The 25,666-nt window shown below is 37.9% G+C and overlaps 1 protein-coding gene across 2 annotated transcripts; it reads left to right on the top strand.

The window, feature by feature from the left end:
- Nucleotides 1–279: 279 nt before the first annotated feature.
- Nucleotides 280–25,416, top strand: PRPF4B (pre-mRNA processing factor 4B). 2 transcript variants are annotated; one of them, XR_009420529.1, is made up of 19 exons: nt 280–434; nt 4,172–5,365; nt 8,215–8,388; nt 8,656–8,811; nt 9,546–9,627; nt 11,140–11,350; nt 13,733–13,806; nt 15,177–15,267; nt 15,630–15,777; nt 17,004–17,141; nt 18,346–18,499; nt 19,427–19,541; nt 20,027–20,178; nt 20,635–20,721; nt 21,384–22,159; nt 22,668–22,713; nt 23,235–23,321; nt 24,144–24,189; nt 25,226–25,416. XR_009420529.1 is itself a non-coding variant. In XM_059493875.1 (15 exons), exons 1-15 carry the CDS (start codon nt 397–399, stop codon nt 21,585–21,587), a joined length of 3,018 nt encoding a protein of 1,005 aa, XP_059349858.1. In that variant the 5' UTR covers nt 280–396; the 3' UTR covers nt 21,588–22,919. The 2 variants fall into 2 exon arrangements, 1 of the variants encoding a protein (XP_059349858.1); XM_059493875.1 differs by lacking the exons at nt 23,235–23,321; nt 24,144–24,189; nt 25,226–25,416 and having other exon boundaries at nt 21,384–22,919.
- Nucleotides 25,417–25,666: the final 250 nt, after the last annotated feature.

Below are 25,666 nucleotides of genomic sequence, written 5' to 3'. Positions count from 1 at the left end.
GGGACCACAGCATTACAAAACGGCTTGGGTTGGAAGGGACCTTAAAAACCACCCAGTTCCAACCCCCTGCCATGCGCAGGGATAGCCTTCCACGGGACCAGGCTGCTCCGAACGCCCCCAAGCATGGGGCATCCACAGCTTCTCTGGGAAACGTGTTCCTCTGTCTCAGGGCTCTCACAGCGAAAAGGTCCCTCCCAATACCTCATCCAACCCCGCAGGTTCCCAGCCGGCTCCCTTCCCGCTCCCTTGCCGCCGCCACCGCCCTCACAGGCGGGGTGAGGGGCGGAGCCTCCGCCACGCTCCCGGCCCCGCGCGCGGGGTTCACTTCCGGTCCCGCGTCTCCCCCCGCCCCCTCCCAGCGGCGGCGGCGGCAGCGAAGGAGTTCGGAAGTTCAAAATGGCCGCCGCGGCCGAGCCCGAGCAGCGACCGCCCGAGTAAGGACTGGCTGGAGGGGGGGGGAGGCTGCTCGCCCTGGAGCTTAGGGGAGGAGGAGAAGGGAGTTGGAGGGAGAAGCGCGGGCGAGGGGACTGGGGAGGTGGGACATAGATACGGGACGGGGACGACCAGAAGCGGCCCGGGTGGAAGTGGTGAGGGAGGAGGAGGAAGGGGCTGTGGAGAGGAGGACGGGGGAAGGCGGCCGCGCCGGGGGAGAGGGGTTGCCGTAGGCGCCGCTGGCCCGCGGCGAGGCGGCCCGGCGGGGCCTGGGGCGCTGGATCGGCCCGTGGATTCGGGAGGGCCGCGCGGGGGGAGGGGGAAGGGAAGCGGCGGCGGGCGCGTGTCCCCGGGAGTCCCGCGTGCGCCTTCCCGCCCTGGGGTGCTCCCGCCGCGGGGAACCGGGATTGCCGCCGGCCAGCCGGGATTGCCGCCGGTGCGGGGGACGTGGGACGGAGGGATGCGCATCTTCCGCGTGGCTGCGAGGCCGCTGCTGCCCGCCCGGGCGCGCAGGGCTCGGGCATCCCTGAGGCCGATCCGGGCCGGCGCTCCCGGGAGCCCCGCGCCACTCAAAGCGCGCACACCCCACACACACTCTCCGAGCCGGGCCGGGGGCTCCGGGCCAGCGGGGCTGCCCTGGGGCCGCCGAGCCGCTGCCCGCCCTGCGGTGAACCCTCCTCCTCCCTCCCTCCTTCCCCCGAGCCCCGGCCGCTCTCGCGGTGTGGAAAGTGCCCGTGCTGGGGGAAGCAGAAAGTGATTTGTTGCCGCCAGCCCCTCCTTCCAGCCCTCGAAATGAGTGGCAAGTGGCGGCTCCCGTTGGGAAACGCAGACGGAGCTGCCGCCTCCCTGCCGGAGCGGGGCTCCCGGGCGTGCGATTTGCAGGCGCCCCGGTTTGTGCCGCGGGGTTTGGGCTTGTCCACACTCTCCTGAGTGAACACAATCTTCTGGAAATTCTGCTGGGAGTTAACGATCTAATGCTTCCTCTATCGCTCCTCTTTACTGCATTAATATTTTAGCCATATAAAGTGCTTTCTGTGTCATTTTCTCCTTAAAAGTTGTGATTTGAGGCTTGATTTTATTGTTTATCCTGGGAGTAGAAAACGGGCGAGGAAAAGCAGTGGGAGTATATGTGAGCCGTGTAAAACACATGCTCATGGAGAATAGGGTTTAGTATTGTAGAAAGTTAAGTGATAAGGTAGAAGCTGATGATAGGGCTCCTGTATGAAGGAAGAGATGGGTGAAATCGCTGCACATCCTTGTGAACTTCCTGTTATTTTTCTTCTTGAATTCAAAAATAGGAAAAAGTAGGGCTATAACAAGTTCATGTCGCAGTTTCTCTCTATTTAAAGCCATTAGCACCTAAGCATGTAGACATGCCTCATCACCTTCTGAAAAGGCTTTTTCATCCTTGTCGTTATATTTCTGAAGCGTTGAGTGGAAGTAAAAGTTTATCCACAGTTTGATGAAATTACTTGAAATAAATGTATTCCCTGTACATGAAGAAAACTTGAACTGTTTCTTGCACATTAATCAGCCTGATGTTATTGTTGAGCTACAAAGACAGCTGGCAGCTGTATTGGCAACCTGTAGTGGCCTGAGATGCTGCTGTGGTGATGTGTCTTGTCTGGCACCTTAGCTACCAGCTGGCTTTTCCAGAATTTAGGATGAGGTTATTGCATAACTCCAAAATAAATACAATAGCAAAATAACTTTCCTAAATATTTTTGTATTGCTTTCTGCTGTTAAGAGAAGGAAGGCTTACCTGGAACAGCTTGAACACATGTAATTTGTATTGTATTTAATATTTTTATAATGTCTTGAAGTACTTTTAATGTGCTAACTGGGGACTTTACACAGGATACTGGATCCAACTAAAAGAAATTTTGAAGGGCACATAGTTCTCTTAAAATTCTTCTTGTTACATTTCCCTACTTATGTCACAGATAGTCTTGCTCAGGATGGCTAATCCAAGTTGAAGAAGTTTTGCATTTAATGCTGCTTCTTTTTAAACTTTTTATATTGCCAAGTGCAAGATTAAATAAGCTCTTTTTAAGCCACTTTTTCCTCCTTTGTTCTGATACACTTTTATCATAATGGTGTGGAGTGTCAGGGGGCAGCAGTTAAGAAAAACACCTTGCTGTGTGCCTTGAATAAGCAGAAGTAGTAATTTAAACATCAAAGACAAGCAGCATTCTGAGTTAAATCTCTCAATATTTTATATTCTTAACTCTAACAGTTTGTTCCTTTTGGACATTATTCATTTCATAGCCCTAGAGTTCTAAAAAATAATTTTAGCCAATAATTTAATGTACTTTGCAGAAAAGTCAGTTTTATTTACTAATACAGGAATTTGCCTAACTCGGGCAGGAGAGAGTAAATTTGCACTGCTTGAAGATCCTGTCCTTAATTAGGAAGACACTAATCAAATTCATAGTGAGATGCTGTCCTTTAGGTCTGGCTTAGAACATCTCAGATACATTTATTGGATCAGATGATTGATTGGTCATATTCTTCAGAAACAACTGAGACCAGTAGAGTTCAGAAGATAATTTCCACATTTCTGTGTACATTCACCCCCTGCTCCTGACTGTCATGTTTGGGGGATTTCTTTTCACCTAATGAGGCTTAGTATGCAGCAAAGAGCTATGTTTAAGTTATTAAAGTGGCAACTAGTAAATTTCAAATCTGTTGTTTAGATGGGGTGAGTTTGTAGAGAAATGAACTCTGGCACCTGTGATATTTCAGAAGGCAAATGTCTGTATTAACAGACAGTAACTTAATTGATGTTGTGAAGGAGATGGGGAGGAATTTGCTGAACACTCTAAAAACCCCTATTGCTAAGCCAGTTTCAGTGGCTATGGAAGATAATACAAGGGAATCTGTAACATCAGGACTGAATTTTATATTTTTTAAAGTTACTATTTGGAGAAATTATAGTTAATTGAAAATATTTTTCTTAGAAGAAACACTGTATGTCTTTATTTCAATAACCTGCTGTAGACTTATTTTCAGCAGTTTTGGTCAATGGCATTTTACAGGTGTCAAGATTCACACATTTTTTTGAAGCTACTAATCTGCTGCATACTGTCAGAAAGCTGCTCTGAAATTAGACTTCCTTAATTTGTCCCATTCCTCAGCAACGTTACCTGTATTGCATAAGTAATATAAATCTGTAAGAACGTTTCTTGAACTTCTAACAGGTGTGTACACTTAGAGAAAAGAATTGCAGCTAAGAGAGTCAGCTCTGGATGAGATTTTGCAAGAAAGTTTCATAAGGTGGTCAGCATCATACCTTGAAATAAATTTTGATCTTTGTATCCCAACTGTTTTCTGCCACTTGAAAATACTTGTAAAAGCATGGCTTGGGTTAGGCATTGGAGTGGAGCAGAAAGTGACACAGATGATGGTGTAGTACTGACAAATAAATATTCAGCACTGTGTATGCTGTGAACAGATGGGTCAGAATTGAATGTAAAGGTATAAGCATTGATTCCATCCACACTTTTGTCAGTGCATTTGCTGTCTGTTCCTTCTGTACTATTTCCTTCTGCAGCCATAGCTGTCTGTTCCTGAGGAAGTGTATCTGCTCTTATAACTTACTTAAATTACTGGTACATTTTTAATTCTCCAAAGGTAGGTGAATAAATGCCAGTTAGTTTCTGTCATAAAAGGCTGTCTATTTAACATGAGATAAAGGACTACAGTGAGTTTATAGTACTGATCTCTTTATTTCTTGCAGGGTTGAGGATGCTGAGGCATCGGAGAAAAGTGTGAATGAAGAAAATGGGGAAGTGTCAGAGGCAGACCAACCTCAGAACAAGCACAGCAGACACAAAAAAAAGAAACACAAACACCGAAGTAAACATAAGAAACACAAACATTCTTCAGAAGATGACAAGGACAAAAAACATAAACACAGACACAAACATAAGAAGCATAAATGGAAAGAGGTGGCTGATGCCTCTGACAAAGAAGATGGACCAGCTAAAAGAACTAAAATTGATTTTTTGGCTCCTCTGGAAGACTTAGAGAAACAAAGAGCATTGCTGAAAGCTGAACTTGAAAATGAATTAATGGAAGGAAAAGTCCAGTCTGGGATGGGATTAATATTACAAGGTTATGAGTCAGGATCTGAAGAAGAGGGGGAGATTAATGAAAAAGCACGAAATGGAACAAGACCTACAGCAAAGTCAAATACTAAGGGGAAATTAGAACCTGTGGACAATAAAACTAGTTCCAAGAAATCAAGTAAGAGTGAATCAAAAGAAAGGACTAGGCACAGATCTGACAAAAAGAAATCCAAGGCAGGAGTTGATGGAGTAAAAGAGAAGACTACTAGAAGCAAGTCAAAAGAAAGGAGGAAATCCAAAAGTCCTTATAAGAGGAGTAAGTCTCAAGATCAGACAAGGAAATCTAGGTCTCCAATACTTAAGAGAAGATCTCAGGAGAAAAACAGAAAGTCTAAGTCTCCTCCAGAGGATAGAAATAAGGCTGATGATAAAAGTAAATCAAGAGACCGCAGAAAGTCTCCAGTTGTAAATGAAAGCAAAAGCAGAGATCGTGGTAGAAAATCTAAATCTCCAGCAGAACTAAGAAGCAAATCCAAAGATAGAAGATCACGGTCCAAAGATAGAAAACCTAGGAGATCAGAGACTGACAAAGAAAAAAAGCCAATTAAATCTCCTTCTAAAGATGCTTCTTCAGGGAAAGAAAACAGGTCCCCTAGACGGCCTGGCCGCAGCCCAAAGGGGAGAAGCTTGTCTCCCAAGCAGCGTGAGAAGTCCAGAAGGAGCAGATCCCCTCTCTTCAACGACCGGAGATCGAAACAGAGCAGGTCCCCCTCTCGAACCCGCTCTCCTGTTAGAAGGGTGAGGAGCAGATCTGCAGAAAGAAAAAGGAGAGAATCAGAAAGGAGGCGTCTTTCTTCTCCCAGGTAACTTAAAGTGTCATGAGCCGCCACAAAAATGTGTTAGGGGATGAACTATCTTCTAGTTTGGAGTTTATCTTCTCATTTTGTTCAGAAAATAGGTATTAAAAAAGGTACTCAGATAGTACAATATATCATGAGCTTCCTTTGTATGTATTCACTTTTTTTTTAGGACTATTTTTCCCAGCTGTCAGAGGTGCAAATTCATCTTGTGGTTGTTAAAGTGCTAAGTTATTTGTTGCTCACACTCTTATTGGGAACAAGTTTTGTAACTGTATTCTTCTGTCTAATCAGAATTTGGCTACTATTTTGATTCTTTGTCAGTAGTTCTGTTGCTTTCTGAAACTTCTGTGGAGTGAGAATCCTCTTCAGTGTTACATATTAGTGTTGGCTGAAAGTGAGAAATTAAACCCTGTTTCCCCTCAAGAAAAGCCCTTATGATAGTGTCAGTATGTGTGGAAGTAAGCCAATTTTTTTATCAAGATATCCTTCTCAGAGTTGTTTTTTTTCCTTCAAAATACTGTGGATTTGCTAGTGGAATGGTAATGTTGCTTTGTTATTGGACTGCCATATGTAATTATCATATTTTGCATACACTTAAAGGAGAAGGATGGATAACTATTGTATTAGTGCAGTCTTGGCATTTTTTAAAAACGATTTAGCCTATGAAAGCAGTTGCCTTGAAATTTGAATGCTAATAATGCCTGGGTGGCGAGTTTCCAAGAAGAGAACAATATGAGTGTACATGTTTTTGGAAGTTAATTCATTGGCTGTAAGAAGTTTAAGAGTTAGAAAAGTTCAGCAGTGGACAATAAATAATTTAAAACTTTGTATCAGGGGGTTTAGTTTCACCCAGGCTGAGAACTAAGAAATATGAATTTTAGAATGAATTGGAACCACAAAGCTTAGAGAAGAGGCACCTAAAAGTGTGAAAGTTTCAGCCTGAATCACTGTGGTTACTCTGGTTTCGGGTATGGGGTATCTTTGGGTGCTTTGGAGAGTGGCCCCAGTGATGCTAACCCGATCAAGTGAGAATTGTAAACGCTGTCAGTTTATCAGGAATGTGTCGGCCCAACCACTGAGTATTTCTGGCATAGTAGTTGACTTTTCCTCTGCAACGTTTTGCATCTTTCAGTTTTCATTTTTCTTGACAGCTTGCATTGCAGCCAGCTTGAATTGCTTGTCTAGACACCTATTTCAAGTGATGCATGTGTCTAGAATTTTGCTGTCAAAGTCATACTTCTGTAACTGCGTGGTGAGCAGCATGTGAGTGGGGGACTACTAACATATTTTCTGCTGGAGGTGTTTGCAGATCAGCAGGAATAATCTTTCCTTGTAAGACATCTAAATTAATTCCACCCGTGTTCGAGGTTTAACTACTTGTAATTACTCAAACTGCCAGAGAATTTCAGGAGCTTTAATGAACAGTTTTAACAAAAACAAAAATCCTTGTAATTTCATTTTTCAAGTTTGTTTCCAGTATTCTAATCTTGTAAGACACTTCTCAGGTCTTTGACTGAAGTTACTCATTATGTGATGTTACTATGAATTTTTAATCATCTTCCACTTTTTATCTCACCCTTGTGATCTCTGAACTAATTTATTTTTTGTGACAGATATTGTGATTAGATTTTGGCAGTACAATGGCTCTGTTAGGAAGCCTGGAACTCCTCATCCTGTGCCTTTTTATGTAATATTGTTCACAGGAACATAATATAAATTAATTGGGCTAAAGGTATTGGCCTGCTCCAGCATTTGAGTGCAGTAATTCCTTGTAGAAACTGCCAGTACTCTGCATACGCATAAATTTTCCTTTTGCCTCACTGTTTACTATTTTGCATCAGTTCTGTATGTCTGATCATTGTCTCTAGTTAAGGTAATTGAAATTGATGTAGCAGTCTCAAAACAAACGAAAAAAAAGTCACAGAATGAGTGGAATTAGTCTTCTAAGATATTTTGTTCATTGATGAGATATAACACCTGTTATTCCAAGTTGTTCCAATTTAATTTAAAAAAAAAAAAAAGGAGGGGGGAAAAAATAGAGTAGCAACATTTCCTTTGAAATAGGGTGAAACTATTTTCCGATTGCTAATGCAGCTTCGTAAGAGTAGTTGTTAAATTTATAATTTATATTCTTTCTAGTTTTTAACTGACCTCTTGCTGTCATGCAGTTAAGCTTTATAATCCCATCAAGGATTTTTTTCCTTGAATAATTATGAGAATAATCTGTTTAGACAAGAATAAAGACATTTTGAGGAGTGTATATAGTATCAGACTTGAATTATTTTTTTAATTTGAGAAGGGATAATTTAGATTTTAGTTAAGAATTCTAGTTTTCATCTGCTGTTTTAGAATGTGTGAAATGTTGAAGCCATGCAGTTGTAGTGCCCAAATTGAAACAGACATTGTTGTCAGTCCTGTGAAATAGCATGATCCTAAGCCTAAATTTCAATAGCATGGTGGGAAGTTGGTGAAATAATTCTCAAGAATAAGAGTCTGGGGTTTATATTGTTTCAGTACTGTGTCTGGTAAACGTGAAAACGGGCCACTATTTATGTAAGACCTAAAAACAAGCTTTGTTTTAAAACCTCTCTTAGCTTGTTGGTAGTAATTAATGAACTGTTTCCAGACTTGTCCTGAGCTAGAGCTCTGCATGGGCACACACTTCCCAGGGTGGGGAGAGACACACAGGAAAGGCAGCCAGCTCTGCTGGCTACTTATCCATCCCTCCCTCAGAAGCCCATCTGGTGGTCCCTCACCTGCAGTAAAATTTTCAAGTGAGTTTTTAGAGGGAATAATTTCTTTTTTTCAGCTTGCTCCTGATTTTTACTACCACTCTCTTCCTCTGTTTTAAGAACACGGACCAGGGATGACATTTTGTCCAGGCGTGAAAGATCCAAGGATGTCAGCCCACCCAGCAGATGGTCCCCGTCCAGGAGAAGATCTCGGTCCCCCATTAGGAGGAGGTCTCGAACGCCCCTTCGGCGCAGCCGATCTCCCAGGAGGCGGAGCAGATCTCCTCGGAGGAGGTAAGGGCACCCTGAGATGTTAAGTGTATTTTGTAAGATATTACAGGAAGAATAAGGATTGCCATCATATGTGTAAAGAGATCATGTTTGGGGTTTTTGTCCATATTAATATGTGCTAGCACAGTTAAATTCATTTTGTCCTCCATTAATGAAATTGTTTCATTACTTGGAATCATTTGATGTCTTACTTTTCTGGAAGGATTTTCCTTCTTTTCTTAAAAACAATCCCCCAGTCCAAAATCCAAATCTCTTGTTTTTATCAAACAGGGATAGAGGCCGGAGAAGTAGATCTCGCCTTCGGAGGAGGTCCAGGTCACGTGGTGGCCATAGACGTCGGAGCAGAAGCAAAGTTAAAGAAGACAAATTTAAAGGTAGTCTTTCTGAGGGCATGAAAGTTGAACAGGAGTCTTCATCTGATGAAAAGTAAGACTATATTTCTGACTTACACTGATTATTTATAATCTGCAGTTCCATTGATACCAAAAATGAACTAACATTTATCTTGATGCTGTAGGTTTGAGTTGTCACCTAAAACCATAATCATGTCTTTGTACTTGCGGTCTTGTCCAGTTACTGTTGTGAGAATCTGAAAAACTTAGGAATATGCAAAAAATACCACAACCTCTTGGCTAGTGGGCAGACCTGTGGGGAGGATGTATCATTAGGTTTTTAGGATCCTAAACCTGATCAGGATCTTTTGAAAACTTTTGGCCTGCTTGCTAAAGCTTACTGCTTGAGGAAAAGCTTTAATAGCTGAAAGGATTAACTGCTATCTGCAAATTGTGTTTATATTTCCTAAACCTCTGCCTATTTAATTGTGTAAGAGTATGCATTCTTAATGAAATTATTAAGGAAAAATGATGCTGCAGTGAAAAGGAACAAGGATTTTTTGTTTGTTGTGTTTTAGAAGAGAGTTGTTAATTGTTTACAATTAAAAATAGAATGTAGAAAGTCTCAGTGAGATACCAAGAGATAAGTTTTCTTTGTAAGGAAATGTAAATATATGCAGTGGGATACACTGCATAGCTTTCTGAGTCATTTGAACAGCTATTGTTTAATATATTCTGTGCTTTATATGCCAAGCAAGTTCACTTGGTAAAATTCAGTAGATAATTATATGTTTGTGAAGTCATATTAAAAAAATCATATTTTTGTAGTCTTGAAGATTTTGATTTGGAAGAAGAGGATGAAGAAGCAGAGATAAGACAAAGGAGATTACAGCGACAAGCAATTGTTCAGGTACATGGTTACAGGAACTGATTCTGTGTTTTTAGTGTAAAATGTCAGGGTAATGGAAGGCTCTTTGCCTCTTTTCCTATTGCTGAATTGCAATAATAATGCCTATTGCTGTATTTTTCCAGTTAGTTCATTGTAAATGTTAGTCTCTCTTAAACTCTACGCTTCTATTGTCACAGCATTGCTTTTAAAACTGAAGTGACTCTTCTGTGAGTCATTTTTTGCTACAGTTAAACATTCTCTGATGGTCTTAAGACAAGTTAAAAATGTTCTTCAGTTACCTTTTTCTGTAGGTTTTCTCTGTAGCTGTATCACTGATACAATAACATCAGTGTAACAGTAAGTTTTATATCAATTAACCTAACTGGGTCAGTTTGTTTCAAGTAGAAGTTGTTCTTGTCAATTTCCAAAATTACGTAAAGCCACTGTCATGTTGTCCTCCCTAAAAGTATATGTGACTTGCATGAACTTCATACTTCAGTAACAAGGTAACAGTAATCACAAGTGTAATGTGTGATCAAAACCCCTGAAAGAAGCTGTGGCCAGAGGGGGTGTCACTGTACAGTACGAGTCAGCTATCTCTTTTCAAAGGTGGGATTTGGCACACAATTAGAACATAGTAAGCAAAATGCTGTGGTGTATTTATGTAGTATCATGTACAAAATTACTGACTTTGATGTAGTGCTTATTTTAAATAGCACTAAAAATACTGTTCATGGTTTTATGCAAAGCCCATTGTAAAATCCTTCAGAACTATGACTGAGCCAAACCATATAAATTCTTTTTAAAGACTGGTTACACCTGATGTTGGTGCAGGCTGGAAGCAAATTGCAGAGCTGAATTCCCTAAATGGAAAAACCTCTGCTTGTATGATTGAATAGTTCAACCTGGACAGCTGAGTGGTAGCAGCATTTCTTCATCTTGATTTTTACCTTTTGGGATAGGAGGTGAGGTCTGTATAACTTCATAGTACCAAAGGGTGGCAAAAATTGGAAAGATGATATTTGAAGTTTTTTAATGCTTTGGAAATTTTTCAACACAAATGAATAAACAGGATTTATAGTTCACATTAAAAAAACTGAATCTAAAGGCTACTTTTCTGTACCATAACACTAATAAAACTGGGAAATATTCTAGAATGTAGGATATAAAATAGGTAATTTTTCATCAAAGACTGTATTTCAGTGTTTGTGTGCCAGGATCGTTTAGTAATAAATTTGTTCCTGCTCACATTTTTTTGTGCATAACTAAATAGTTAATATTCATTAATAATCTGTTTTTACAGAAATGTAAAAACCTAAAGAACACATATTAATATTTCAGTCTTATGGTCTGGACTGTGATGCATTGTGACATTCAAAAATAATCTGTTGTCTTTATAGACATAGGTGATTATGAAAGCAAAGATTAATGTTTCAGCTGAAAGCTCAAACCATTGAAGGGGTGGATATGAAAATGTTTAAGTTGTGATAAATTGTAACAAACAGTGAGATTAAAAACTAAATTTCTTTTTAGAAATACAAAGGCCAGACAGAAGACAGTAACATATCTGTACCGTCTGAACCGAGCAGCCCTCAGAGCAGTACGCGCAGTCGCTCCAATTCTCCTGACGACATCCTAGAAAGAGTCGCTGCTGATGTTAAGGAGTATGAACGGGAAAATGTGGACACATTTGAGGCATCAGTGAAAGCCAAGCACAACCTCATGACAGTTGAACAGAACAATGGTAAGATTCTGAAATCTCTCTATTGCTATTTATGAAAGCTCAGACACTTGGCTTAGTTTACTTATGTACTTCCAGACTAGGAAGTAGATTGACTTTTTGGATGGAATCTGTGCATGTTTTTGCAAATATTATGGTGCTTAAAACATAGCATTAAAATAAGGCTTCCTCATTAGAAAGGATAATATGAGTGGAACACGTTCTCTGCATTTCTGGTAACTCTTAACACAATTTGTGCATTACATTTGGAAGAGCAGACAAGGATATCTGTCTATATGGTTAAGAATTACCCTTCCAAATTTTTCTTTTCACTCAGGCAAGTTGTTTTCTTAGAAGCTTAGTATAGTCCTAGACTTTATTTTGTGAGGGTTGGAAATTAGGCTCCTTTTTTTATACCTTTTTTTGGTCAAAGCCACTTTTACAGAAGAATATAGGTAGGTCTGTAGTAATTTAGAATGATTAAAGCTTTTGAGAGCCATTGCTAGTAAGTCCGTTTTAGCAGCATAGCTAATTGCTCAAATTAGGTATTTTCTTTCTCTTCCCCCTGTCATGTACTCTGTTGTACAGCCATGTTGAAATGAAATAAGTTTTGATAAAAACCTGCCTTTTGCCAGCTGCAGCAAAAGGAGCATGGTAGATCTCCCAGCACACCCTGTAGTATTGAAAGTGTGCTGCTTTTTTTTGTCTTTTGAAGGTGGATTACTGTAAATCTTCCAAGTAGTGAGAGGTGTGTGCAGTTGCTGTGTGGTTCTATTTGAGCTAGTTTAAGGTGCTCTGGTTTCTCTCTACAGTTTAATTGCAATTGCAATGTTTAATGAGGCTGTGGAGCCTGCCCAGCCCCTCTGAGGGAGAATTGCAGTTAGCTTGTATTTCATGTCCTGTGCCACACCTATCTTTGGGGGGTAAATTCACTGTCTCTAGTGGATGCTTCTCTTCAGAGTAATAAAGCTGCATCTTTTTGGGACTGCTGTACTGCTCTGTAGTTTATCCTGGCATTCCCTTGAGCCATATATTTTCAGATTGTTCTCCTGCAACATTAGTGAAGAGAACTGTTATAGAGCTTTCTTTGCATACCACAAGTTTAGGTTTATGATGTCTAATAGACTATGTGTTTTTCCTATTTTGTCAAAGCATGTACTGCTCTAATTTTGTCTATTAAAGCATATGAAAATTTAAGTCTTAACTACCTAGGCATTCTCCCTATGTAAAAAAGATTTTTAAAGTTACATTCACATCTGGATTCTGGGTTGGAGGTGGCTGTAACAACAGCTGAAACCAGTGGGTTATCTTCCTCTGTAAGAGTGAATTTTTATTTCTATCCTGACCTCTTATAGGGCCAGAGTAGTAAGTTGCTAAGAAACTAGTCAATAACTCATTGTAGCCTAGTACAGGTAACTGGAACTAAGGAAAGCTTGAGGAAGTTTCTAGGAGAGTCTGCAGCTCAAAAGAGTGGTATAAACTGCCTCCTCATAAGTGTCAGGTGACAGTTCTGTACCTTGAAACAGTGGTATCAGCATGCTGGATGATTTTTTATGCTGTCAGATTTTAGTCTGGTTATTTGGTGTGGAAGGGGCTTGTGCATCACGGGACCTGAAGCCTCCGAGCTGAATTAATTATTTTTCTTCACTGCGTAGTGAAGGGAGGGTCTCCAGTTTTCCATGTTCATGGAGGGCTGCCATAATGTGTGCATGAATGAAATAGTTTGAAGTTTGCTTGCTTTTACTAATGTGTACTTAATTTATATTTCTTTGCTTTTATCTTATCAACCAAGTAAAATGTCTTTGGGATTTAAAGATGATTAAGAGGTGAGAAAGGGATTATCTTGCCCATAACAAAACTGTTTCTCTTTAACACAATAGTAAACATTGTGTTTGACAAAAAGCTGTACACTGGGTCCTTTTTAGCAGGGTTGGAGAAAATGTTTTCCAAACAAAGAATTTCTGGGCTTTACAACTTTGGCTTTTGGTAAAATATCTCATGATTAGCAGAAAAGCCTGAACTTGTGTATTGAAAACATGACTGTATTTTTTTATGTAGACACATAGTAATTTTATACTTCTTTCCATACATATATATAGATAGTCATTATTTGTAGGGAGCATGTAAGTATGTAGTTTTTTCTTTCTGCTATGTTTACTTGAAAGCTATTGCACATAGTTTTTTAAAGAAATATAAATTTTTGAGTTGTTTGAAGAACTTAACTAGTCTGAGTTTTATATTCTAGAATGTGAAATTATATTTGCTAGAAACATTAGTAGAGCTACCTGTTTGCCAATGTACTGATCTTAGACTATGTTGTAAAGATACCAAGTGCCAAATTATACTGGCAACAGAGTTATCATTTGACATCTTTTTCATGTTGAGTAATCTGAATCTCATTTTAAGGTTCATCTCAGAAGAAGCTGCTAGCTCCCGATATGTTCACAGAATCAGATGATATGTTTGCTGCATACTTTGATGTAGGTAATTCTGGAGATGAAATGTATGGGGTTTTTTTCTGCTTGATTTTTGCTAGGGTCACTGTCACTTGAGGGTTGTGAGAACTTTGATTTGTAAAAGCATGTGCTGCTAAGTGACTTGTATGTTCTTAATCTTTTGGTCAGCCAAGGCAGGCAAAGTGCTTCCTAATTAATATTTCAGTGAAATAAAACCTGCTGAAATTAGTGGCAATTTTATAGAGTTAGCAATTGGGGAATTTACCTGCTGTTTGAATACAATGGCACATGGTAAAAACATGAATCTATTTATAAGTTCAGCTTTTTATTATTGTTACCATGTTGCATGTTCTAAATATGAGCTTTTTCCAGAGATTCATGTGTGGTTAATTAAAAAATGTGTAAAATACTGCAATTGGCTAATGATGCTATGTTGGAGTAATCTGGTGGTTTGTTTGGAGATTTTTTGGCATGAAGAGATACATTTCCTGGTTTTACTTTAACACTTTTTCATTAGCTTTTCTCTAAATATGCTGCAGTGACCCTCAGATATTGGCAGTCCAGTGACTACTTTCGAGACTTTATGTGCCACTCTCTTTAAATCCTCTGTGTTGTAGCTGATGCACAACCCTGAGAAATAACTAAAGAACTTTCTTCTTAACTTAAACCAAAATTAACTAGAGAATTTTTTTGGCAGATATAACACAGGCTATGTATAACTCTGGTATCCCTCTGACCTGGAAAAAGATGAATACTTGAAGGGTAGTGTGTGTGTGAGGGTGCATTTTTAAAAGGTCAGAAGTTACAAGTGGGGATTTATATGGCTTGTAAGTGAGCAGCTTCCCTCTTCCAGAAGCTATTGTTCAATTGAAGATAAACTTTACTACTCACTGTTTTGAATTTGTGGTTAAAATACTATCCAGTCTGTTAAGAGATGTCAACAGCAGTTGTAGAAGTGTTATGGTAGTATGTGTAATAGTATGAAACAAGTGGCATATAATGAACAGAAATTCAGAGCTTAAACAGTTGTGCTTTCCTTGCAAACTGCTGAGCCTTTTTACTATAAACTTACTGTAAATAAGTAGTCCTACTTAGATGGTCCAAAATGTGCATTCTGATGTGACTTATATAAATTCCTTGTGAGTATTAATTGAAACTTTGCCCATTTATGTTTAATAATAATAATAATTTTGTTGGTGGATCTCATCCTCTTTCCTTGCATCAGTCTTTAGATACTGGTATGTAAATAACATTGTTTCTCTCTCCTGCAAGATAAGTGTGTTTGTATTGTGGAGAGAGCAGTTTTTCAGTAGGGAAAAAGGGCTTTGGGAAGTAAACATCAAAGAAAAATACAGAGCACACAAGCAAAGCTGTTACTTTTCTTTTTATTTCAGAGTGCTCGTCTAAGGGCTGCTGGGTTTGGAAAAGACTTCAAAGAAAACCCCAATCTCAGGGATAACTGGACAGATGCAGAAGGCTATTACCGTAAGTTGTGTTTGTCTGTCTGCAAGGACAGGTAGAGTGAGGGTGCTGAGTGAGGCTCAGAGAGTATTGAAATGTTGTTCTAATGTAGATATATCCCAGATCCCTCTCTGAGTGTGTAATGTAATGGATGAAACAAGCATGCAGGTCTTAACCTCAGTTTTGAAAGGACTCCAGACTTAGAAACTTACCCTTTGTTCCCCATAATTTCCACAAAGCTAGGTGATACAAAACATTGTGCACCATGAAATTAAAGGATCTTGCTATTTGCCCTCATATTTTGTAATGATAGTGGTTTCTTTTTCTTGAAAAGTTCCATTATGTTAATCCCTCATAACTTGAACTTGCTTGGTTGTATCCCTCAGGTGTTAATATAGGTGAAGTTCTGGATAAACGTTACAATGTCTATGGTTACACCGGTCAGGGAGTCTTCAGCAATGTGGTGCGAGCCAGGGACATGGCCAGAGCAAACCAAGAAGTAGCAGTGAAAATCATCAGGAACAATGAACTTATGTAAGTAATGGGGCTTTTTGATGAAATAAAGCATGTGGAATAGTTGGAAGTTTTTCATGGTGTGATTTCAATCTCCCTGTTTCAAGTGAAGTAACAGATCACAGCTGTGATTCCTGCCTTTTCTGCTAATGTGAACCAGACAATGGGAAGCGCTTCAAGACTATGTATCCACACTTCTTTACAGCTATCACAGGAAGAAGGCTATTTGCATTTTTGTCAGGCACTTTCTCATTTGCAAAACTGAAGGAACAGTGATAGCAAGAAACAAGGTTACAGCTAATTATGAGCCCTACGTTTGAGATGGGAGTTGTGAAGTGTAAAAATTTTATTTCGATGGAACAAATCTATTTGGCAGGCTGTGGGTTGGATCCCAGTCAATCATCTGCAACTTAAAAAAGATCTCCATAGATGTAATTATTTTTGTATGTTTTCTAAACATTTGCATGTATATAAAATACATAGAAAGAGATGGTACTCTCACTGTTGAAATACAAAAATAAAAGAGGTCTTTCAGAATGAGTGAACATTAACAAGTAAGATCTCTTAAACTATGTCATTTGAGGACTTGACTTGTCTACAGTACTTGTTTTCACCATCTGCTGCAGTATTTATGCAGTAATTTCTTGTGTCCTCTTCTGTTAATGACAACTTAAATGAAAATCTTTTCCATCTATTTTACCTTGGAAGTTTTAAAAATTGTCTTACTGTGTGTATAACTGGAATTGTTTTAATTACATGAATAAGTATCCAGAAAAGTTTTAAAGGCAAAAGGGAGGTTGATAAGCTGTTTTAGTTTGGTGAGTTGTATAGGTAATAAGCTTGGATGTGTAATTGAATCCATTGTCAGTTCAGTTTGTCTTTTAATACTGTTGTATGTGTTGAAGCAGTTTTTTAAACAAGTAAACTTCTCAAGTGGGTGATGTTTGAAATTTGTCACGTTACAGGACAAAATCCAGTTTTAGCCTTAGATGCAGCTGAGAATGAGGAAAGAATAATTAGGTTGCAAAGGTACAGTGAACATCCAGGAATTAAATAAACTTACCTAGTGTGTAGTCACTGGCAGCAAACCATTGTTGTGATTTTGGTTTTTCAGCTGTGGTACATTAAGTATTGACAAGACACTTCTCATTCCTGGATAATTATAGCCACACAAGTGAATGTTTAGATTTAAAAAGGTATTAGAATCTAACTGATTTTGTTTTAGAGTCACATTTCTCTGTTTTCAGGCAAAAAACTGGCCTAAAAGAACTGGAATTTTTAAAGAAGCTCAATGATGCTGATCCTGATGACAAGTTTCATTGTCTACGGTTGTTCAGGCATTTCTACCACAAACAACATCTGTGTCTGGTATTTGAGCCACTCAGGTAAGATGACAAATGTTTGGGGTTCTCTGTAAAAGGTAAAGTACTACTGTATGTTCTTTACCTGTCTGGTTTTGGCTGTTGTTGAGATACCTTGTTGAATCTTGTGCCAAGATTCAAGAATGCAAGGAACTTTGAAAAAAAAAAAAAAAAAAAAATTGTCTGTGGGCACAAATTCACAGACTACTGGACTATTTCTGATTTATTTTTAGCACTGTTGTGAATTTTCTGCCTGGAAAATATTTGAAACAAGATAATGTACTAAAGATGGTTCATCTCTCTAGTACTGCTGTTAATGATTTATGTCAGTATTTTTATTAGTTTTCATAATTCTTCATTTTAAGGGTTTGTGTTAAGATGCATTCCCAGAGAGATTGAAGAAATACTGTATATTCCGTAAAGAGTACACATACAGTAACAGCCTTAGGGAGAAAGTTGTTACAGTGATTCTTGCATGCTCACTTTCTGTTCAAGTAATTAAGCTCTTGTGACAGGTTGATTGTAGATATTGTTTTATGATCAGATGTATTAATTGCCTGTTTTATGTTCAGATATATTAATTGCCTTAGTCCCCATTCCTATTTAGAGACATAAGTTGTTCAAATCTTAAGTTTTTTGTGTATGTCATATTTTAAGTTTTGCCATATTTGGGGTGATAATAAGTTATATACTACAACAATGCAAATTTTGTGAGATTACTATCATATTTCATTAATAAGCTGTAGAACAAATTATTCTCTTGTGCTACACTGTCTTGATAACACACTGTTACCTTATTTATGTCCAGTTATGTTTTTGTCCTGGAATGATGGTCTTTTTATCTGCTGCTTAGGTCACCAAAAAAATCTCAGCTTTTATCTTTTGTGTGCTTCCTTTTCATTTATTTCTGGAGAAAATTAGTACAAAGGGTTTACAGTTGTTAAGAAAATTCTGTTTGTGTGCAAATAAATCCTCTCATATAAATATTGATTAAAGATATAATCTGAATTAAGTAAGTCCAGTGTAGTAAGTAATTACACAGCATAAGACAGATCTGACTGACCAGCCTTTTTATTTCAATTTCTGTAGCTCACATAGTGGAATATTAAATGCTACATTTCTCAAAAATACATAAAGCTAACTGGTTTGTTCAAGTTTGTCATAGAGTTTAGGAGTTTTTCTGTCAAGCTCTTTCCAATTTTTTTTTTTCCCCCTTTTCCCTTAACAGTATGAATTTACGAGAGGTGTTGAAGAAGTACGGGAAAGATGTTGGACTGCACATTAAAGCTGTGCGGTCCTACAGCCAGCAATTGTTCCTGGCTTTAAAACTTCTTAAAAGATGCAATATCCTACATGCAGATATTAAACCAGATAATATTTTGGTAAGTAGCAAATAATTAAAACTTTTTTTGCATAGTCTGTAGCGTAAAATGAAGTATTTGAAATTCATATCATTCTGTTAATTTAGATGAAGTCAAATTTACTGACAATGTTAAGGGTCCACACTTTGATATAAAATGATACTGTGGTATAAGTAGTAAGAAAGGAATACAACACAGCATCTAATTAAAATCTTCTCAAACAAATATTAATCTCCTTCTGTCTTTATAGAAAGCAAACTTTCCAAAGCAGGACATTGCCTTACAGGAGAATTATTTCAAAATTTCCCTTCAAATTTTCCCATCAATAGTTGAGAGATGTTCTTGCTTTCTGCAAAATGGAAGCAGATTGTTTGAGTCTGAAATGGAGATTTTGTTTATGTGAGTGAGATGATGGGGAAAGGTCTTTAATGCCTCTTTTCTGGTAGGGCATAAGAGCTACATGAGAGGAATCCAGTGGTTTCCTTTGGTTTTTCTTTGGACATCATCCCTGTGACAAACTCAGATTTTTAATTTATCTAAAATGTTTTCTTATTACGATCTCAGCAGTAAAATCTATGTAAGCATGAGATGTGAAAAATACACTGTTTTATAAGTGGTACTCTGGGTTCTGGAGTTGCAAGTCTAAATCAATAAAATTTCAATACCTGGAATGAAATCTGGGTCCAGCAAGGATGTTTTGTACATCCTTGAAAAGTACATGAAACTGACCTTTTTTTTTTTTGTATTTTGTACGGTCTGAAGACATTAACTCTCACTTTCATTTTGAGCAAGTTTTATAATTTTCTTAGAATATAGAGAGGAAGGACCTTCCAGTTTAAAGCCTGAAAGTTTTTCCTGTCTCTGACTTCAGTGTGTTGTCACTTTTACAGTTCTGTTATCAATTCTGTCCACAAATAATGCTAATGGATATTTATGTTTAACTTGCAGGTGAATGAGTCTAAAACGATACTAAAGCTTTGTGATTTTGGCTCAGCTTCACACGTTGCAGATAACGACATCACACCTTATCTAGTTAGTAGATTTTATCGAGCTCCAGAAATCAGTAAGTGCATTTTGGATTAGCTACATCTATCACTTGCCAGCAAGTGCCAGTATTAGCAGATGAAAATTTGACTTGAATTTATTCTCTAGTCTTAGCAAAACATGACTCTGAGAATACAATGGCTGTCAAAAATTCAGACTTTGAAGGCACGTTTGTGCGACTCTTGATGTATGTTAGTGATCAGCTCAGTGAGAAGTCATTCTGATGGGTTATAGCTATGTTTTAATTTAGAGGTATTGTTCTGACTTCTTGGATTTTGCTAATTTAAAGCTGATCAGTTTAGGTGTTAGGTAAAAGTTTCCCTTTCTAAAATAACGGTACTTCAAAAGCTAAAATGTTTATGTCCTTCTTTTATGGTAGCTTTTTATTCCCAAGAAGAGCAGCACCAATATAGTTCACAAATCAGAATTTTTTCATCTATCTGCTTTTGTGATATTATATCAAAGTCTACCTGTATGGAATTAACTGGAATTCCTCTGTTTCAGTTATAGGAAAAATCTATGACTATGGTATAGATATGTGGTCTGTAGGCTGCACATTATATGAGCTTTATACAGGAAAAATACTGTTTCCTGGCAAAACCAATAATCATATGTTGAAACTTGCCATGGATCTCAAAGGAAAGATGCCAAACAAGGTAAGAAAAATAAGTACTTAATATATGAAACTGCTCTCATGTACAGTAGAATATACAGTCTTTGTTCTGGAATTCTGTTTCTTATCATACATATTTTTTCTTAACAGTAAATGCTAGACTTTGCTCTGACTGTGTAATTTATACTGATTTAAAATCTTATGAAGTGAAAGTATACAGCTTCTTTTTCATAGACTAAGTATAAAGTGAAAACAGAAACCTTCTAAGCACTGACCTGAAAAACCTGCGTAAGTCAATGAAAGATCCTGTGTCCTTTTTCAAAGGGTTTGAACTGTATCTTTGTATTCAATCTCAACACCTCTTCCTGTCCTTTGGTATTTTTTTTTAATTAGTATTAAATTACTTATGTTAGCAAATTAATAGACATTGATGTTAATTGTGAAATGTGTAAGACACAGAGAACTTGGCTGAAACTCTTGCCTCTTCCTCATTTTCCAGATGATTCGAAAAGGTGTGTTCAAAGATCAGCACTTTGATCAAAATCTCAACTTTATGTATATAGAAGTAGATAAAGTGACAGAAAGGGTAAGTCTAAGTCCTCCATGTGTTGACTAACCCATCACTTTTTCCGAATTTTCCTACTACATGGTCTTTCAAATGTACCTTGACTTCCTAATTAAAAACAAGATTTTATAAGCTGTTAGAAAGTCCTTTTGCAGCAGTATGGACAGATTACATACTTATAAAATGGCCAAATAATTTTTTTTTACCCTAGGATGTAGGAACACAATTAAGAAAACTAAATTGAATCTGGTAGATATACAGGGTATCTCCATATAATCTGTCCTTAAATTACTAATAAAAGAAATTCTGCCTTTATTTTGTAGAAGGACGTTTTGTATGATATGGTTATATTGTATGAAGTCACTATTAATTTTGGTATCATTTTGACATATTATATCTAAGAATCATAAAATAGTGGTCAGATATGGGAACTTTCCATGTTCTGAGTTATGGGATGTTAGGTTCATGTGTGAACCTGTTTTTGTGGCCTCCCCCTCCACAGTGTTTTTTCCACTCTTTTCTCTGCACATGACGATTTTGTGAGGCCATGTGGGGGCAGGGTGTTACTGCTCAGGTACAAGACAAGCCTGCTGAAAAGCTGCAGCTGAAGCTCTGTAGAAGGGATGGATAAGGGGTTTGTGCATTACTTCTGTTCTACAAGGCTACCATTTCTATGTTTGTAGGAGAAGGTAACTGTTATGAGCACCATTAATCCAACCAAGGACCTATTAGCAGACTTGATTGGGTGCCAACGACTCCCTGAAGACCAGCGTAAAAAAGTGCACCAGCTGAAGGACTTGTTGGACCAGATTCTAATGCTAGACCCAGCTAAACGGATTAGCATCAACCAGGCTCTGCAGCACGCCTTCATCCAGGAGAAAATTTAAACCAGATGAAGAAGTTCAAAGGGTTTGATTAATTAAGATACAAAGACTGAAGAAATTTCACAGCAGTTATTAATGTATATAAACATAAATATTTCCCCTGCAAAGTTGAGGAAGAAATGATACATTTGAATTAACATCAAGGCCGATATTTCTTTTAGAAATGTTAGAGTAATTCTGTTTTGTGTCTTATGTGAAAATTTTCACTGTAGAACTGTTTTAATTGCCAAGACTGCACAAAAGTACAATGCTAATGTATATGGTTGCAGTTCGTATATATTATAAAAAGAAAAAAGCATCTGTTATAAAAAAAAAAGAAAGAAAAAAAAAAAAAGAGAGCAGTAATACTGGGTGGTTGATTTGTTTTTAGCAGACTTGGCTTCATTTTTGTCTTTACAAAATGGCCAGCATAAATGCTGTTTATATTCACATTTTCCTAGGTGTGTGTGTGCAGGCCACAGCAGCATGCCCTTGGTGTAGTCAGTGCCGAAGGGGGTCTGTTCCTTCTTGAGCCTGCCCGCAGGGATGGTCTCCTCTTTTAAAGCAGGTTGTGTACAACTTTCAGTACACTGAAGGTAAGCTAACCCATCAACATCACCGGTGTTTAAGCTGTTATTTTACTGGAACAACTGACAAATGAGAGACAATAGCATTGTGGCAGAATTCCCTGCATGTTTGAGAAATGATCTTGTTTTATTTTCTGGCATTGCAACCGTGGCATAGTTACAACTTCTGTTCTGTTCATCACATTTAAAACTGGGAGAGAGCGCACTTGATGGATAGAGCGCCTTCAGTGTACTGTTTCTTATTACTTTAGTTTTTTTAATCAACTTGCTATAGACTTTGTATACATTTTGTTAAATACAGTTCACTATGACATAGAACCAATACTTACAGAAGAGTTTTCATTTAGTAATTACATATGTTGGGATCTCATTCGAAAGACCTTATATCTAAAGGATAGATAGACAACATAATTTTTAACTATTTGTATGTCATTTTGAAAGTGTACTGCTTTATGCTAAAAGTGTTTCATTTGTTCATTGTTTTCATTATTTGTGATCATGTTGTCTTTCAATACAGGCATAAACCTTCCACTCTTGAACAAAGCAGCTGCTTTTTAAAAGCGGTAATTGCTTCTTTACCTTTTATTTCTTTTGTAAATGAAGCTTTTCTTTAAGAAATGTGACTTTAAAGTGTTGTCTCTTGCATAAAACAGTTGACACTTACTTATTGTAAAGTGAAGATTGTTCTGCTGCATGTAAAGTGGACCATGCAGATTTCTGTATGTTTTCAGTATGCATCATTAGATAATAAAGTCTTTTGTGAACAAGGCATTTGTAGCCATTTTTAAAAGAATCTGTCTTCAGTGATGGTAAATCAGGTAATTTGTAAGACCCGCCCCTGCATTTCCTATTAATCATTTAATTAAAGGGATTATTAAATGTTATGATCTTTGGGAGAACTATAGGCTATATTAATTGGATATATAATTATCACTGCTTAAAAACAAAGCAAAAAAACCCTACAGATACTGTCTGTCTGCTTTCATTGTAATGAAATTATTCCTGTAGGACGTGGGATTAAATTCAGGCTTTAACTAATGTTTGTGCTGTTTTTCTCACTTTTCCTTTTTGATGGTGCTGAAAGAGAAAAAAGGAAAGCGAGTCACAGGCCACTCAACGCCTACTCCATGGGTCTGATTTGCTGAGACACCAACTTCACCTTCCTAACAAGGTTATTTCTGACAGCATGTGTAGATAAACATTTAGCAACAAGTTAAAAGAGCTTGAGACAATTGAGTTGGTTATACAGGGTGACGAAAACAGAAACAACCTTTGCAGGTCCATACTGCTGTTTTAATGTTCTCTTTGACAATGTTTAAAAGTTCATCTTTTCATTTTTTTATTAATATATTCTGACAGGCTGTGAAAACCCCACTGGTTTCACGTACTTTATAATACTTTGAACTAAGAAGGATTTTTGTATCCATCTAGGTACATAATGGCAACAGTCATGCACTCTTAGTGCACTCAAGAATGAGGAAAAATGCCACAAAGCAGGTCATTCTGCTGGTGGGGAATACCCCACCAAGGAGGTGTAATGAACTAACTACGAAAACAAGCAGGAGATGGGTGATTTTGTATACCTATTTGGAACCTTCAACCTGTCTCTTCTCAATTTATATTGTAAAATCCCTAATAGAAACCAATCTCTCCCTATTTCTACATATTGAGGTATCTTTTCCATACAGGAAATGAAAGAAGTTAGCTTTCATGTTTAGCGAAACACTAGTTGCTTGCTAGTTAAATACAGCAACTGTAACTTGCACTTTTATGACAGAGGCAGCACTTCTGAGGGCACTTTTACACAGATGTAGTAATAGCTTATTCTTTCTGTTGCTTTGTACTTTATTAAAATAGGAATATGAAACAATGAAATGAGTTGGTGATACAGAAACAAAGCAGTAGAAAAGATGCCCCTTAATGCCTACAGAATTGTTTTAAGCTGCTCTGGAGAAGCATAAAGTTGCTCGTTTACTTGTTCTTTGTGTTGTAGGTGCAGCTCAAAAGAAGATGAAGGCTACCAGAAGACATGAACAAAGGTTTCTGTCCTATAAAAGATATGAAAAATACTCTTCATCTAGTTCTGTCTTAATCTTTTAGTTTCCAGCATTTCAATTTAGAATTGATTAACACTGCTGCATTACTGATAATTCCTGAAACATACTTGCTGTATTAAAATTTGTTACATAGATTGTTTTGTTTCTGGTTGAAGAGATTTTTTTTATTGCAATTAAATGCAGGTAAACTAGCATTACTGTTTAAATGTGGTTTTATTAAAATGATAGAATGAGCAGTACAAAATCTATTATATTTAGGAAAAAAATAGGCCATTATATTTGGTTAATGTAAATGTGTTAACCAGAAAACATTTAAGCAGGTGATGCGCTTTTTTCTTCAACTTCAGTAGTTTTATTATTTATTTCAATTCTGTCAAACTTAATTATCCATACAGAGAATAGCTGGCAGGGGTTATTTAGAAAAAAAAGTGGATTTCAGTCCCCCATCCAGCTGATACTTCTTGTTGACAACAGTAGAAAACTTTAGTTCTGGCTTCAAACACCTCTGGGCTTGAGGATCTTTTGACACGGTTAAGGCCCCTCTCCAGTTTTGGGCAGTGCCTGTCCCTGTAGCCTGAGGTCTCTGAGTAGCTGTGGCTGCCCCTACAGGCAGCTGAATTCATGGATGTGGCTGGGTGCAAACAGAACAGCTGTGCAACTGAGGTGAACAATTTCTCAGTTTATCTAATAGGGAGGATAACTTATCTTTTCCTCCTGAGCACAAATTTTTAATTTATGTCTTTGCTAGAGGTCCTACCTATAGAAGGTTTGGCTAAATCTGCTGTGCTGATTTCTGTTTCCTTCTCCCTCATGGTGACAAGGAGCTTCACATTTAACAGACTCAGTTTTCCAAGCCTTCCAAAAAACCCAAGATTCCAGCCCTGTGGAGTTAGAATATGTTTTTATTACCTTGGTGTATACTATTTAGCTTAAAAATTAATTACTGTTTCAAGAGCTTTTAATAGAAGATAATGATTCCTTTAAAACCTTTTTAATAATACTTTATCTCCATACATAGGGTAAGTGGCACTAAACATCTGAAGAACCTTTATGTGTATATTGACCCCCATACAGAAGGCAGACCAGACTGTGATACTGCTGGAGATAGAGGGATCTTCTGCAGCATGTGTAAAATTGTAATGTGGGTGGAGGATGTTGAGAAATGGCAATTGCTTGAAATTAATAAACTGTGCTTGAAACTTGCCTTCATCCTGTCTTCTGTTCTGCCTCCATATTCTGCTGCAAAGCTGTGAAATATATTAACAACTTTTAAATGCACTAGAAATTAAGTGTAGTTCTTTGAATGGGGTTGCTCCTTAAGTATCAGAGGCATTGGGAAAAGTCTTCCTGAACATGTAAAATGGAGCTTTTGTTAGGTTGCCTCTCCCATAGCTTTGGAAGCCCCTCAGCACCAAAGATTTAATGTGAATTCACTTTTATTTTTACTGTGTCTTTTTTT

Source organism: Ammospiza nelsoni, chromosome 1 (genome assembly GCF_027579445.1).
Source record: "Ammospiza nelsoni isolate bAmmNel1 chromosome 1, bAmmNel1.pri, whole genome shotgun sequence".
In the NCBI taxonomy this organism is placed as follows: Eukaryota; Metazoa; Chordata; class Aves; order Passeriformes; family Passerellidae; genus Ammospiza; species Ammospiza nelsoni.
Note: the sequence above shows the minus strand (reverse complement) of the source record. Positions and strands in the feature narration are given on the sequence as shown.

What these genes read in the sequence shown, in the direction of transcription:
- PRPF4B (XM_059493875.1), top strand. Translation starts at nt 397, where the DNA reads ATGGCCGCCGCGGCCGAGCCCGAGCAGCGACCGCCCGA. An exon ending in GAGTCTTCATCTGATGAAAA is followed by an intron (nt 8,812 to 9,545) that starts GTAAGACTATAT and finishes ATATTTTTGTAG; the next exon opens with TCTTGAAGATTTTGATTTGG. An exon ending in TTATCGAGCTCCAGAAATCA is followed by an intron (nt 19,542 to 20,026) that starts GTAAGTGCATTT and finishes CCTCTGTTTCAG; the next exon opens with TTATAGGAAAAATCTATGAC.